The sequence below is a fragment of the Helianthus annuus genome, chromosome 1 (genome assembly GCF_002127325.2).
Source record: "Helianthus annuus cultivar XRQ/B chromosome 1, HanXRQr2.0-SUNRISE, whole genome shotgun sequence".
Lineage (NCBI taxonomy): Eukaryota > Viridiplantae > Streptophyta > Magnoliopsida > Asterales > Asteraceae > Helianthus > Helianthus annuus.
In genome coordinates, this window is record NC_035433.2 from 115,473,460 (window position 1) to 115,488,715 (window position 15,256).

General features: G+C 38.5%; 1 protein-coding gene across 1 annotated transcript; it reads left to right on the forward strand.

The window, feature by feature from the left end:
- Nucleotides 1-1,729: 1,729 nt before the first annotated feature.
- On the forward strand, nt 1,730-6,391 carry LOC110928519 (polyadenylate-binding protein 2-like). Its single transcript, XM_035988819.1, has 5 exons — nt 1,730-1,827; nt 1,919-2,047; nt 2,161-2,395; nt 5,882-5,976; nt 6,070-6,391. The coding sequence occupies exons 1-5, from the start codon at nt 1,780-1,782 to the stop codon at nt 6,256-6,258; spliced, it is 696 nt and encodes a 231-aa protein (XP_035844712.1). The 5' UTR covers nt 1,730-1,779; the 3' UTR covers nt 6,259-6,391.
- Nucleotides 6,392-15,256: the final 8,865 nt, after the last annotated feature.

Sequence of the window (15,256 nt, forward strand, 5' to 3'; positions counted from 1 at the left end):
AAGTTCCCAAAAAGGTGACAATCCCTTTTTTTATCTTTCCTTCACATGCACCCCACCCCACCACACTTTTACTTTTACTTTTCCTTTCTTCTTTCTTCTTTCTATCCTCTGTCTTGTTCTTGGTAGCCACACAAAGAAAAAAATCCTTTCTTATCTTTCAATGGTTCAACCTCTCAAACACATAGAAAACTGAAACACAGAACAAAAAACCTAGCGGTTAAATGTGCGGTACTGATGTAGATCTAGTCCGGATCCGGTGGGATCTGGTAGTGGTCATACGGAGTGGGCGAGCAAGGGTTGTTTTGGGCTGAGTGCTTTCTCCGAGGTTGACCGGATGTAGGAGTCGAGACTGGGTCTGGTGGGTGTACGGTTGTGAAGAGTGGCAGAAACAAACAAAACCCTAGGAACCTTTCTGTTCCTACAGTGATGATGGTCGGAGTTGTGATGGTGGAAAACGGAAGACGAAAGACGGAGTGGAATGCAGCGTTTGTTTGTTTGATTTTTTCGGAGTTTGAGTTTTTGTGGTTTGAGGTTGGATTGGCTGGGATAGATTGTAGATGATGAGAAAAGTGTTCACGAATCAGAAACATTGCTCTGATACCATATCATCAGGTAAATGATGTTTTTGAGTTCATGCTTGAATACACATAGATATGCCCAATTTATAGTAAACTGAAAACAAGAATAAAAGGAAAGACAATAAATGGCTAAGCTGGAGTCTTGGCTGTAAAACAGTTGTGATTGGGCTGAAAATCCTCATAATATTCTTGAATTATTCTCTTCTTTCCGACAACACTATGCACTAATTATATATACTACCTAAGTAACTAGGAATTTGAACGGTATTCCGATGTTAATGGCAGCTACAAGGGTAAATGTCGTCTCTCTATAAATAATATGAAAAAAATTATCTTTTTTTTCTTTCAGAATAGGAAATGATGTTTAAAGCTTTTACAGTGATTATCACAGTTCACACACGTTATGAACGTTGCATATAAGGGTATTCCGCTTCTGATGTCAAATTACCAATTACCCAATGAGTCAAACCGCTTAACAGAACTTCCAGTGATTATCACAGTTCACACACGTTATGAACGTTGCATAGGTTCATCAACGCTCCGAGTCTGCAACTGGTAATAAGTGTACTTTCGTTTCCCACACCGCCCGCATTTGAGCTGGTCTGTTGTAGCCTTTGGCGGCCCACCACGCTCACACTCAAACAAAGCCTTCTCTTTTGTTTTCACATTCTGCATTTGCCTCTCGGTGCTCGCCATTTCTTCAGGCGTTAACTCCACGATCCTGGTGGAGTTCGTCTTCTTTTGCTTGTGTTCTTCTGCCTGAAACTTGAAACAACTGCCAAGAAGAACTTTGCAAAAAACAACTGTCTGAAAGTCGAAACTTCTGCTCGTCCTGTGGGCTTCGTCTTATTATGCTCGTCCTATGGGGTTTGGCGATGTAGGGTTAGGCGTGGGATGAAGAAACGATCGGCATGAAGATTGAAGATTATAACCGATGGCGTATGTGATGTTGGGTTAGGCGTGGGAAGAGGAAACGATTAGATATGAAGATTGAAGATTATGAGAATAAGAAAAGGGTAATTGAGTAATTTCTCAAAAAAGGGGGAAATATGTAGTTTTTTTAGGAAATATGTGATAAGCCCTCTTAGGAGTGAGAAATATGTAAAAATCCCTAAAATTTAGCCAAGTCTTGTGTATTACTATGTTTTGTAAGATCATAATGTAAAAAAATTTATTTTTTTTTCTTTCAGAAAAGGAAGTGATGTTTAAAGCTTTTTCCACAAAGAAGTCTGAAATAGTTGGGTCTCAGGTGCATTTCAACACCTAAACCCCTCTCTCATCACATGATTTAAAACCACACAATGCGAAAAAGATTGGATTTTTATATTTTGTCCATGTAGGCACAGTGTTCACAAACGCGTCCAACTACAATGCCACCTGCTGGAGCTCCTTACATGCCTATGTTCCCATATGGTTTAGGTCAACAAACGTTTGATGGTCAACCTCAACTTACTCTCATTCCTTCCCAAGTAATCTCCCATAATCACATTTTTAAACATTTTCTAAAGGAGACTGAAAACTACTTTAGATTTAAACTTGAGATTTCTTATTTATTAATAATTTTGTGGTAATACCTGGATAGCCTGGTTTGGGGCACCAGCATCAACTTGTTCTAGGTATGAGCTCACCAATGGCAAACTTTTGCATGCCAATGGTTCCAACATGTCAGCAGGAAGCAGGTGGAAGCCGTGTTAGTGTTCCTGGGCCGCGGAATCACCAACAACCTCTTAGTCTTATGCAGCAACAGGTTTGTTTTACTATTCTCTGTCTCTGTTTTATTGAACTAATGTATTCTCACCCGCTTGGTAGTGACGTTGGTAATGTGTTAATGGCTTCTATTTCGTATGTGTCACACCCTGGCTTTGCGGAAGCGTGGGTTTATTTGGTGTGACTTCTTAATACCATAGCTTAATCATAACAAAGTTATATGAAAATAAAACCATGCAGATCATCCATTGAATTAAGTTTGAAAAGTAAAATACCACAACATTGTCTTAATGCGTTGACACATGCAACGGAAATTACAATCTAATGACATAAAAACATTGTTTGAAAGACACAACCACAAACTTAAGATAGACGTAGTTTAAGAACTGTGACTCGTCCAGGTAAAAGTCACAACCCCTAAACTTGGATGATCCCATAACTCTACGCAGCATGAAAATGTAGCATACTGTGCCAGATCCTTAGATCCCTGAAATACATGTAAGTTGGAAAAATCAACAAAAATTGTTGAGCGAGTTCATGTGTAAGTGAGTATGTAAAACCTTTGTAAGTATAAAATCCTGGTATGTAGCAAATAAGGAAATAAAGAGATCACCAATGGTTTGCAAGGCCATTGATATGTGTGATGTGCAGTAGGAAGACTCAAACCTAGCGGATTTTGCGTTGGGCACAAAGTCACCCCGAGGTCCGTTCTGCTGGGCCTGGGGCTGGGCTCGCTACACCCAGATAGATCTACCGCTACTGTCCCTCGGTCCTACAATGAGGATTAATGGCCTCAAGTTGCGCCTACCCACTCACATGATCTAAATAGTAACCCTCCTTACGCTAACCATACCATGTAAAAGTACTTGTAATCATAGTAACATGTATTTCACCCCCGCAGTGTAGAAAACTGAAAACAGTTAAGAGAAAAGGGGGACATGAACTCACAGTGGTGCGTCTCTAACAAGAAAATCTCCTGGTCAAACTGTTGTGCGACGACCTACACGTACTAACTTCTATTAGACGGACGGCCGTGCCTTAGCTTAAGGGTTAATGTCTTTGGGAAATAGTTAGACAATTATTTCGTATGTACACTTCGTAATTATTTGGTAAATATTTTCCTTCCCAAGGATGGGGGCTTTAATACATGTGCGTTCGTGAATTTTCGAAATATATTATTAAGTCTCACTTAAAATATATTTTAATTCTTTCTCCAAAATATAAATATTTTTCCCAAAAATATTATATTTTATTACATATAATTTTCCCAAAATAATACCTTTGTCAAAATACGCGTTCACTAGTATTTTTCCAAAAATGCGTAAGTTACGTTTAAAGATCGGGTGGTATTAATAATACCGTTGTAACTTAATATTTATTGTGAAGGCGTTCGTATTATTTTGGAGTCGTTAACATTCGGTAATATTATTTTTACCCTAAAAATAATATTTGTATAGTTCACAAAATAATCATAAAAATCTCACAAGTGTTGTTATGAAAAATATATACTAAATATATATTTATCAAGTTTTATTTTGTGAAAATCCCACCTCCGACACTTAGAAATTTTGTAATAAAAATCGTGGCGAAATTTACATTTTTGAAAACAGGTTAAAAATATATTTATAACACTTGTGGTAAAAATATTTCCAAGTGTTAGATTTTTGGAAAAATTTCGCCAGAGTTTCCCCTGTAACTGGAGGTGGCCACGCTTTCTAACGTATCATTTTCTTTTAAAAATTCAACCAACAAGGTTCCCAACATTAACAAACAATATTTCAACATTAAACTAGTCAAAATAGATATAAATCGCAAAAATACATGAACTTGTGGTTTATCTAAAATATGTAGTAACTTTCCATTACTTTTAGTGGATCTTTATATAAATCAACTCGGTTTCTTGAGAATCTCGTTTTTAAGGAGAATACATTTCCACAACTTCTTGTCAAAAATTACAAAAATGATTCTTTGTCAAAACTTTGTGTTACACAAGTGTCTACACACTTGTGTGTTCACAAAAATCACCTTTATTTAGTAAAGATTCCGGTTTAAAAACATGATTTCATTTGACACTTGGTCTTTTGAAAATACCACTTGTAGATCCGTAGATCTACTAGTTTAGAACTCCATTTCATGAGAAAAATTGTTTTTACACAAGTTCATGTTTATGCTTGAAAGGGTTCGTCATCTAGAATCTTTACAACTAAACATAAGGCTAGTTCATGTTTTGTGAACATGGTCTAGCAGGTTTGATGACGATCCATTCCCATACTAGAAATCAACAACCAAAAATAATCATAACAATACTAGTTTTATAAGTTTTACACTAATATTCATCTATTATCCACCTTGTTCATCTTCTTTAGTAGACTTTTAGTTTTGTTCTTACATGTTCATGAATTTCAACCACTTTAGATATAAATAATAGGGTGTTTAGAGTCACTTACTGCTAGCTCGAGGCTAGGGAAGAAACTAGTCGAAAAACGAGTGGTTAATAGCATTGAGGCGAGGTCCTTTGCAATCTGTGAGCACCAGGCTTCCTCGTACGCGATTCTTCACACTTGTAGATGTATAGAATGGCTTGTATGAAATTGAAAGGTGGGTGTGTGGGTGCCTTGGTTCTCGGCCGTGAGGTTCAAGAGAGGGGAGGGAGATGATTTTTTTTTTTTTTTTTTTTGTTTAGTGGTGTGTAAGTTATGATGGACTAATGTTATTACTTATAGGCCAAACTTCACTAGTTAACCAAAGGATATTGTGTAGGGGTGATATTAGGCCAATCAAATAAAATATTTAAAATGTAAGTGGGTGTGTCTCACATGGGGGAACAATCGTTGGGGGGGGGGGGGGGGTACATGGTTAGTTTTCAACTAACTTTGTTAAGTTATATGTAGTTTAGTTAATAGGAACTTTAATTAATTTACTAGTGTGTTATAATTTATAACGGGTGTTAGGGTGTTCGGGTACCCTAACTAGCTCAGAAAAGAAAAAACAATGTCCATGACAATATTTTTATGTTCCGGGTAAAGTCCGGTCGTACGGTTGGATATCAATCCATTAATGTGCTATATAAGCGTTTAAAGTGCCGTTAATATTATTTTTAGTGACACAATTTATTCCCGACACTTTGGAAAGTGTCTAGTATTATTTTTCCAACTTTTTGCACTTTACTAGTTTAGATAAATGCTGAATTTTTATTTAAAGTGTAGAATTTTGTACTCAAAGTACGTTTTAGGCACATCCGGTCACTATAATTATCACCTAGTGACGCAGTTCTACAATCCTCATTTCCTTACACTCTCTACTAGTGTAGTAAACTATCTCTGGCTCATACAGGCCTTAGAGGCAGTGCCTGCCTGGTGCTGGCTACATCAGCATGTTTAATGGGTTATCCGTTCATTGTGCTACTGTGCTTTTGTGCATCAAGGTTGTCACTAAAGTTCTGTATGTAAATAATAGAGTGACAGCAAATAAAGTATGATGCAAGTATGTGCATGTATCAGTATTCAAGTAGCAGTTTATCCACAATTTCAAACAAGCACAGTCATTAAGCAGTAATTAAATATTAATTAAGTCGTACGGATACCTGATTTGGTGAGGGTTGTCACAGTATGATGTTGAGAAGGCGATGCATTTGCGTGATGTTGGCGGAATCTTTGCCTTTACAAATGCTTCTCCAACAGAGCAAAGGACTGTAAGCGCTTTTGATCATAGTTTATAAAAACTGACACAATTTATTATTAAATCATTATGTTTTAGATATATGTGTGACGTGTAAATATTTCAGATGTCGGGTGAGGATCAGTACCCACCATTGGAACAGCTGGAGGCCGAGTCAGAAGCAACGGTAACAAGAGATTTTCTTCGCTTGATAGAATCACCAGAAGCACGAAAGGCAAAGGTTGCAGAGGCAATGGAGATCGAGCAGGGTAGCCCTGCCCCTGCTCATGAACTGGCTTCATTTTTATCTTTGTAAGTGGATGTGTCTTGTACGGAAGATCTCAATAACGCCAACAAATACACAAACTCTAAGGCATAGATTGGATTATGAAATAACAGGTGACTAAAAACTATAAAACCCTGCAATCAATATCAATCCAATTTTATTAGAATGGTTGCCACTGAGAATGAGCACATGCAAGCATGATCAAGGTCTCTCTAAGTTTAATATGCATTTTTACTACAACAGAAACATGTAGGTGAGGTTAAATGTCTTACAAAGTCTTTCCAATGCTTTCAGGTTACAGTTAGTTTTACTAAAAGATAAGATTATAACCGTAATAACAATGTTTTTGTAAGCATTTATAGAAAGTTTTAAAATGAACAACAGAATCCAATCCGTGTAGGACTGAAAAAGCGTGCACAGTTTTTTGATGTATTGTAACAGCAGTGAGAACGCAATAAAGCTTATTCCGGTCTGCTTGCATTACGTTCTCTTAGTACCCATCACAACTTTCCCTATTTTTACAACGAAACCCTATACTACTAAATAATTACCATCATACCCCCCATTCTTTTGAAGATCCAACAAAAAACAACAGCAGTACTTTATTGATTTCCTTTGGGAGTACTCTCCATTTTGACAGCTTAATCTAAAACCCCTTAAACACCAACTTGTTGACTTTCATGTGCATTGACCACCATTCAAATACCAACAGAACCACAGTTGAAACCAATCTTCCATTGATTTTAAAACCACTACAAAAGACTTTAAGCTGACAAAAGTGTAGTTGCAACTCCAGGTGGGGACATCTCTGGCAGTCTTTAGAAGCCCATTAATCATTCTTTCAAAAAAGTTAAATGGATCAACTTCACCATCATAGTTGAAAAATATATCAACTAAAATCTGTGAGTCAACACATACTCTTTTAAGAAATCGTAGTAGGATCATATTTTGCTGAAAATTAGGTTGAACAATCAGAGGAAAGAATACTCCAATTTTCGTCTTTAAACCAGCTCCAAATCTTGACAACATGCTAATGAAAATTGACCTAGAGGGTTGACATACAATTACAAGGGTTGATGTACCATTCTTGAGCAAAGACAAGCATAAGTACTGCTTAATGGCGCCTTCATACTCACACCAAGAGACCCCTTCTTTTTTATTGCAATTAAGCCATGAAAGTTTTCAACAGTTTCTTTAGATGTCCATTTATGCCATGTGGACATTGAATCCAAACCTCTTACTTGATTAGAATGATCATTAAAAATATTTATAACTTGATTTAAAGCACCAAATCCATGTTGATCATTCTCATATGTAGCAATATCAGAATCAATCAAATGATTAGGCCTATTGCAGTGGGTTCGATCTGGAGGAGAGTGGTCTCCAAGGTAGCGATGAAGGGAGTGGGGAAGGATATGGCCAAATATCTTGGCGACTTTCAGTTTGGGTTCGGGGTTCCAAACGGGGCTGAGGCGGTTCTTCATAGTGCCAACAGACTCTTAAATGCCCACCACCAAGACGGGTCATTGGCTATGCTTACCGTCGATTTCTCGAATGCCTTTAATCTTGTGGACAGAACTGCTCTTTTAAATGAGGTAAGGAAAATGTGTCCATCCATCTCTGCTTAGGTTGATTTTTTTATACGGGCAACCAGCTAGGCTTTATGTGGGGAATATTTGGTCTTCCACGGGGGTTCAGCAGGGGGATCCTTTAGGGCCTCTCCTTTTTGCCCTTGTTTTACACCCTCTTGTTCTTCGAATCATAGATCGTTGCAAGCTTCTTTTTCACGCTTGGTACCTGGATGATGGGACCCTTATTGGAGATGCTACTCAGGTGATCAAGGCTTTAGACATCATTAGAGTGGAGGGCCCCTCCTTGGGCCTCCTTCTCAACATTAAAAAAACTGAAGTTTTTTGGCCTACATGCGACGGGGTGAAGACTCAAGAGGGTTTATTTCAGCGGGAGATTGTGTAACACCCTTGTTATTATTTTAAAGGTTTTCGTATAAATGACGAAAATAAACATGTAATTACTATTAAGTATCCTTAGAAAATACGAGTTTACTAAAACTTTTACAATTTTAAAAGTTTGAACAACTTAATGTAATTGGATTCGTCGTTTTAAAGATACGAAAAAACACCGCGCGGAAGCTTGTATTTTATCGTGTTCGGTTCCTCATCGAGCTTGATCTTCATCCGGGCACTCTTGGCGATCACCTATGATCAAAACCAACTTAAAAGTTAGTTTTGATAGTCAAATATTAAGTTCAAACAAGTACAGGGGTTAAAATGACCAAAATTAAAAATTTTCCGGAGTTAGGGGCGTCGCGTGACGCCAAGGGCCTAGGCGTCACGCCTAGCCCTTGTTTTCACAGACTGTTGCCTTCAGTTGTTGCTGTACATTCCCAGCTCAACCCGATTTCACGGAAACGGCCATAACTTCTTCGTTATTGATCCGTTTTACCCGATTCTTTTTCCTACGCGTCCGTAATTCAATCCTCCATCTTATGGAGTTAAAATCCTACATCTAACATAAGAAATTTTGAGACTTCTAAGCCTTCGACTCGTTACCTTTTTACCGAATTTTAACCCGTTTATGCATTTTATCAAACAAACATATTCATTTGATTCCTATATCTCATACACTTCTTCAAATTAATGTTACCTACTATATTAGGTTCTAATCATAGGTTTATTACACAATTTAAACCCGTTTTCGTTCGTATGCTTATTTTGACCCGTTAAGGGTATTTAAGCACTTTAAAGTTTGAATTCGCTTTCATTCATTTCTAGCATCTTATTCCTACATTTCTTATCAAGTAATCTTCATCTACAACTCTTTGTGTGTTGGATTTCAATGTGTATATCTATATGTTCCAAATTTTTCCCTTCGAATTGTTATTTTACGGCAAGACTCAAATAGAGCTATTTGACTAACGTTTTACATCTTTCAACTTCTACACTTATTCTAAGTATTTATTTAATCATGAAACTCATTTCCAAACAACCTTTAAGGGTTGTTTGTTCAATTTAACCTACAAGGGCATTTTGGTCAATTTTGGTCCTTCTTTTACGACAAAGGACTTTCAGATACTTGTTTGACCCAAAAATTCGATCTTTTAACTATAACCTTGTTTAGAAGCCATTATGTTTCTAAAACACTACAATTATAACTTGAATTATTCGGTTTATCTTTAAGATAACCAAATATCCAATTTGACCTGGTTTAACTCTTAGAAAACCTCAAGTTCTACATGATGAATTGAATCATTATACATACCTGGCTCGGATCAATATATTGACCCGTTTCAATACCTTGACTTAGTAGCCGCTAAGCAATAGCGATGTGCGTATCCATTTGATATTTATTCCTATAAACATGTAACTCGACAAACCATTAGTCGATATTGTCAAAGGGTGATAATTTCACCTTTTGACCCGTTTATTTACCTAGTGATCTTCGTCACTTCCACTAAATGTCAATTTCATGTATTATGCTAATTTAAAGTCTAATAACGAAAATACGAAATCAAGCATAATGTAACGGAACCGTAGTTACGTACCTTTTAAGCATCCTTTTTCAAACGCGTATTTCCACCGGCTTGTCCACTTGACGATCCGGATTCCTCGCCTAAAGAGTTCAATTCACAATCCGTTTAGAACCCTTTTTATAAGTCTTAACGCACAATTTTCCATATCCATCAAACATGCGTTTTTGTCCAATTTTCAACTTTCAAGCCTTCTTTGGGGCATTTTTACAAACACTTAACATGCAGAATTTTATATCTTTTATATTCTAATTCATGGCTTGTCACTTAGCCTAAATTAACAAACATTGAGCTATCATTTATAGAATTAAACATCATATTTTTTTTTCAAAATTCAGTTTCTATGAATCGATTTGCACTAGAATAGTCTTCTAAACCCTAGTGTTCATCATTTTCTCACAAAACCCATGAACCACCTTCAATGTGTTCATGAGATTTCCTGAATTTAGACATTATTTCACATGTTGTTGTCTAGGTTTTACTCCTAGACACTATATCATCCCTATTCAATCCACATAGCAAACATGCAACATCAGATTTCTACTTTTCTAAATTCATGAGAATTTCAAGTAGTGAATTCTTGTCAAATTTTACATACCTTATGATCTCCTTGCAATGAGGATCACTAATCTATGTTTGATTTTCGCTTAGAACTTGATTTGAACCTTCAATTGCTGAGATTTGTGAAGTTTTTGGGTTTGAAGAACCCTGGTCGCCCTTCCCTTGCCTGGGTCGATCCTCACACACGCCCACAATATGTATTTGGGTTTTAATTTTCTTGTTTTATGGAATTAAGTTTCAAACTTAGCAACATAAGCCCCTCATGTTTAGTTATTTATTAAATCAGTCCCAACCTTCTTATTTTAAATCCACATTCCCTCTTATTAACTAAACCAAACATTTCTAGTTAACTTAGCGGGTTTCGGGGATATTTACGACTAAGTTTATTTTAGGTCCTGTTAACTCAGACCTTTTATAAACTTTATTTATCCATAGACCTTTATTTATCTTTTTATTAAATATTAGGTTTACTTACTTAAAAATCCTAATATTCACCGGGTAAATTTTACTACTAATGGTACTTTACCCGTCTTTTAGTATTAACGGGGTTTGATTACCAAACCCGTTTTCGGGGTGTTACAGATTGGTAGGCCAGTGCATGGTGTGAAACTCTTGGGGGGTGCTGTCAGTAGAGATGGGGAGTTTATTAGTGGTTTGGCCCTTAAAATTAAGAGCTAAATGTGCGGTTGAGCTGATGGGATGCCTCAAACGTCTTCGGGACCCTCAGAGCGAACTCCTCCTGCTTCGTTCGTGTATGGGGGTTGCTAAACTGCTGTTTGGGCTAAGGACGTGTCAGCCTTCTTATGTTGGGGAAGTCGTCACTGTTTTTGACAAGGGGCTTCAGAATGCGATCAAGAACAAATTGTTTGTGGGGGTGCCTTTTTCGGGGACCTACAATGGAGGTTAGCTTCCCTCCCGACCCGTTTTGGGGGCTTGGGATTTGCTCAGCTGAGGATGCCTCTTCCTACGCTTTTGTGGCTTCAAGGGCCCAATCTTGGGTTCTTCAAGACCACATCCTTCGTGAATGTGGTGGTGGGTTGTTGGACTCTGATTACAGGGGTGCATTGGACAACCTGCATAGTTCTCTTCCCGATCTTGATCTCGGCGATTTCTACATTAAAGACACCGCCCCCATTAAAGCCCAGAAAATTCTGGCGAATGCCTTATATGGCTAAATCGTCAAGACAGTTGAAGAGAAGTTTGCTTTGTCTCCGCGGCAGCGAGCCATGTTTGAGTGTTTGCGAGCCCCCCATGCTCAGAATATCCTGTCTGTTGTTCCCATCGAAGGTTTAGGGCAATGTATGTCGGCTGTGGAATACCGGGCTATCCTCAAGTACCGGCTGATGGTACCGCTTTTCCCGGTTGATGACTCGTGTCCTGTATGTTTGGGGAGCATGCAATCCATTTCAAAGAATTACCAGGATTTAAATATCGACACGATTTAGTTCGTGATGTGCTTTATGATGTCCTTAAGCGGGCAGGGATCTCGGCAAAAAAGGAAGCTCAGGTGAACTTCTTGACCGATCCATTAGAAGGGAGATCTACCCTACGGCCCGCTGACATTCTTGTTTTTGGATGGGAAGGAGGAAAACACGCGTGTGTTGATTTGACAGGTGTGTCCCCCCTCGTTGGGCTAAGGGACCACGGGTTTGTGGCGGGCCAAGCAATAACTAAGGCAGAGGCGGCCAAAGTTGCTAAGCATGAAAAAGCTTGCATCGAGAATCAGCACGTGTTCGTCCCGTTCGCTTTCGATACTTTTGGCGCTCTTGCCCTTGACGCGGTGCGGTTCCTCAAGCGGGTTCAGCAGGTGGTAAGCAGTAACACCGCACATGTTAAGGGGCAGAATTTTGTGTTTTGCAGGGTAGGGTTTGCTATTCAGAAGGGGGTAGCGGCACAACTTGTTGCTCGTCTACCTGCCATTAGTCCGTAATAGTCTCTGTTTTTATAATATTAATGTTAAGAGTTAAGTTTCTCTGAAAAAAAAAATCAAATGATTATCCTTATTATTACGAGCCCTTTTCCACATCAACACCATATTCACGACTCATTACTAAGATCCTATTTGTAAAGCATCATGTTCATGTGTTTCATTCTTATTTGTATCATTTCTACCAAACAATTCTTGAATTTCTAAAACCTCAACAACAGTTGTTTCTTGACAATTGGGTCACCATGATCGGTCGACAATTGGGTCCAATTGTTGTGGTTGCGTCACCACAACTCATGTGTTTGCCAGATTTTAACAGGGGCTTTGCGCAAAGTGGTTGTGTCACCAGGATCGGTCGATAATTGGATTCAATTATTGTTACTGTTGATGCACTTGTGTCTGTACTTTGTCTGTATTCGGTCTATATGTAAACGATGTCTTTGTCAGTCCTGTAAGTTGACCAAGTCAACCGTCCTCCTGGTTTGACTTGGCTCAACAGTTAGAAATATATTATGTGAAGTGTCTGAGTCGAAGGATGAGCAATCGAAGGATTATGTCTATCCTTCGATTGGCTCGAAAGATAAACCACGAAGGATACTGATGGACTTCGAAGGATATGCTATCCTTCGAAGTATATATGGATCCTTCGATGGCAATTGTGGTCGACAGATAGTCCTTCGGACAGTCTGTCTAATCCTTTGACCAGACCTGCTGTGTGTGGGTATAAATACCCATGTAGTGTGTTGTGTTAAGTAAGACAAGACAAGAGACTTGAGAGACTTGTGAGATAGATGCACATAGTGAGTTGAGAGCATTCTATCAAAACACACACACACACACTAGAGAGTTTGCAAGTTAGATTTGTAAACATTGTGCTTGTAACCGGAACCTTCATTCGTATTAATACAGTGGTGTTAATCGGTGAATCCTTGTGTGCTTGTGTTTATGCTTGTCTCAACCCGGTTTGCTTGCTAGCTTGGATTCCGCACTCGCTAGTGGGTTTGTATAACAAGGTTTAGGTTCGTCATCCTCCGGAGAGGGACCTACAAGTGGTATCAGAGCCGTGGCTCTTTTCCTTGTTAAAACCGGGTTTTTGTGCAAGACTTGGTAGTTTTTGGACAAAAAGTTTCTTGGTTTAGCACCCGTTTTCAGTGTGTTTTCTGGATATTTAACCATAAAAACGTGTTCTAAACTAACCGGGCGTGTTACGGGAAGGTTTGGGTAACTTAAAAATCATATTCGATAGTTTTTCTGTTTTCCGACCATTATTCCGGTCAAATTCCGGTTGCCTTGGTGTGGATAAGAAGGTTCTATTTTGGGTATTATTTTTGAAAGTCAAACTGTTTTGTGAAAAGGTGGTGTCAGGACATCCTCTTTTGCCGAAAGCAGGTCACCAACCACATCAACTTTTCACCAACTTTTGTACCTTTCTGTACTTGTGTCAGAACCATCGAAAGATAACTTTCGAACTCGAAAGATATCCTTCGAACTAGGAGATTCGAAAGATAGCCATCCTTCGAACATCCTTCGAAGTCAGCAGGTTATCCTTCGAGTCAAGGAATCTTTTTGAAAGATCATCTTTCGAGTCACTGTTCATTTCGAAAGATAAGGATCCTTCGTGAAGGTGAATCTTTCAAGGTTATCCTTCGAGGTCATCGTTCGAATCTCAACAGTAATCTTTCGACACTGTTGATCCTTCGAACTGGTGTGATCTTTCGTGGATCCTTCGAGTCTTAATTGTTTAGACTTAACAGTTGTGAATTTCAGGTCTTTCGATCCTCAATCCTTCGGCTGCTTGCTATCCTTCGAAACTTTTAACATAGTTTGTGAAAATCAACTTTTTATTAAGTTAATTTTCACAGAATATATTAAAATAGAAAATGGGTACAAACGGTCAATGGGATCCATCCGCATGGACGACAACAACCTTGAATCCACAATCATCCTCTACGCAATCTGCGTCAGATTTCGATAAGAATGCATGGATGCGGGCTATCGCTCCACCTCAAACTGCAATGATAACTGCAAGTCAGTGGGCGTTAGTTACAAATCAAAGCAACAGCATTCAAGCCATGATGCAGAACGATAGTGAAACCGGTACAAGTACAAAACCACCAAAATTGAATCATATCAATGACTGGGGATGGTGGAAGGAAAGGCTAAGAACGTATGTACAGGGGCAAGGTCAAGATCTCTGGATGTGTTTCTTCACTCCTTTTGAAAATGAATTAGAAGTGGCAGGATCAAATCCAGAAACGTATAGCACCATGTCTGATGACGACAAGAAGAAGTTTGAATTAGAAAAGAAGGCATTCATGATTCTTACGCAAGCTCTTCATAAAGACATATACCACCAATTTGTTTACTGCACAACGACTAAAAGCTTGTGGGATATGTTAACTTTGAGATGTGAAGGAAATGCTCAATCAAGGAAGATTAAACAAGAGCTGCTGAAGAAAGAATTTGAAGGCTTTACATGCATGGAGAATGAGGGTTTAGCTGAGTTATCTACAAGATTTCACCATCTGCTGAGTGAAATGTTTGCTTTCAAAGTCACTGCCTCCCCACAAGAACTAGTGAAGAGATTTGCTGATAGCTTACCAGCAAAGTGGAGCAGTTATCTTGAAATCCTCAAGGAAAATGGTGTTCTGGATACGATTACCGTTTATGAGCTTATTCAGAAATTAGAAAACAAAGATGTTGAAGAAAAGCTCAAGGCGAAAAGAACAGTCACTCCTCAGAATCCAGAGATGTATTTTGGGATTGCAGGTGGTATTAGTGGAGAAAAGCCAGCTTCTCAACATGCTAAGCTGCAAACTGCCTTCATTTCTAATTCCGGACCGTCCACAGCAGATCAGTTTGATCCATCAGCATATACTATGATCTCAAGACCAGATTCTTCTTCTTCTCAACAACAACAGTATATGCAACAGACAGCTCCACAGTTCACTCCACCATCTTTCCTAGATCCAAACAAAGCTCAACAACAACAG

Bases quoted from the DNA above. Each gene is read 5' to 3' on its own strand.
- LOC110928519 (XM_035988819.1), top strand. From the start codon at position 1,780: ATGTTTAAAGCTTTTTCCACAAAGAAGTCTGAAATAGTTGGGTCTCAG. The intron at 2,048-2,160 runs GTAATCTCCCAT...ATACCTGGATAG, and splicing joins TTACTCTCATTCCTTCCCAA to CCTGGTTTGGGGCACCAGCA. The intron at 2,396-5,881 runs GTAATGTGTTAA...TGATTTGGTGAG, and splicing joins CCCGCTTGGTAGTGACGTTG to GGTTGTCACAGTATGATGTT.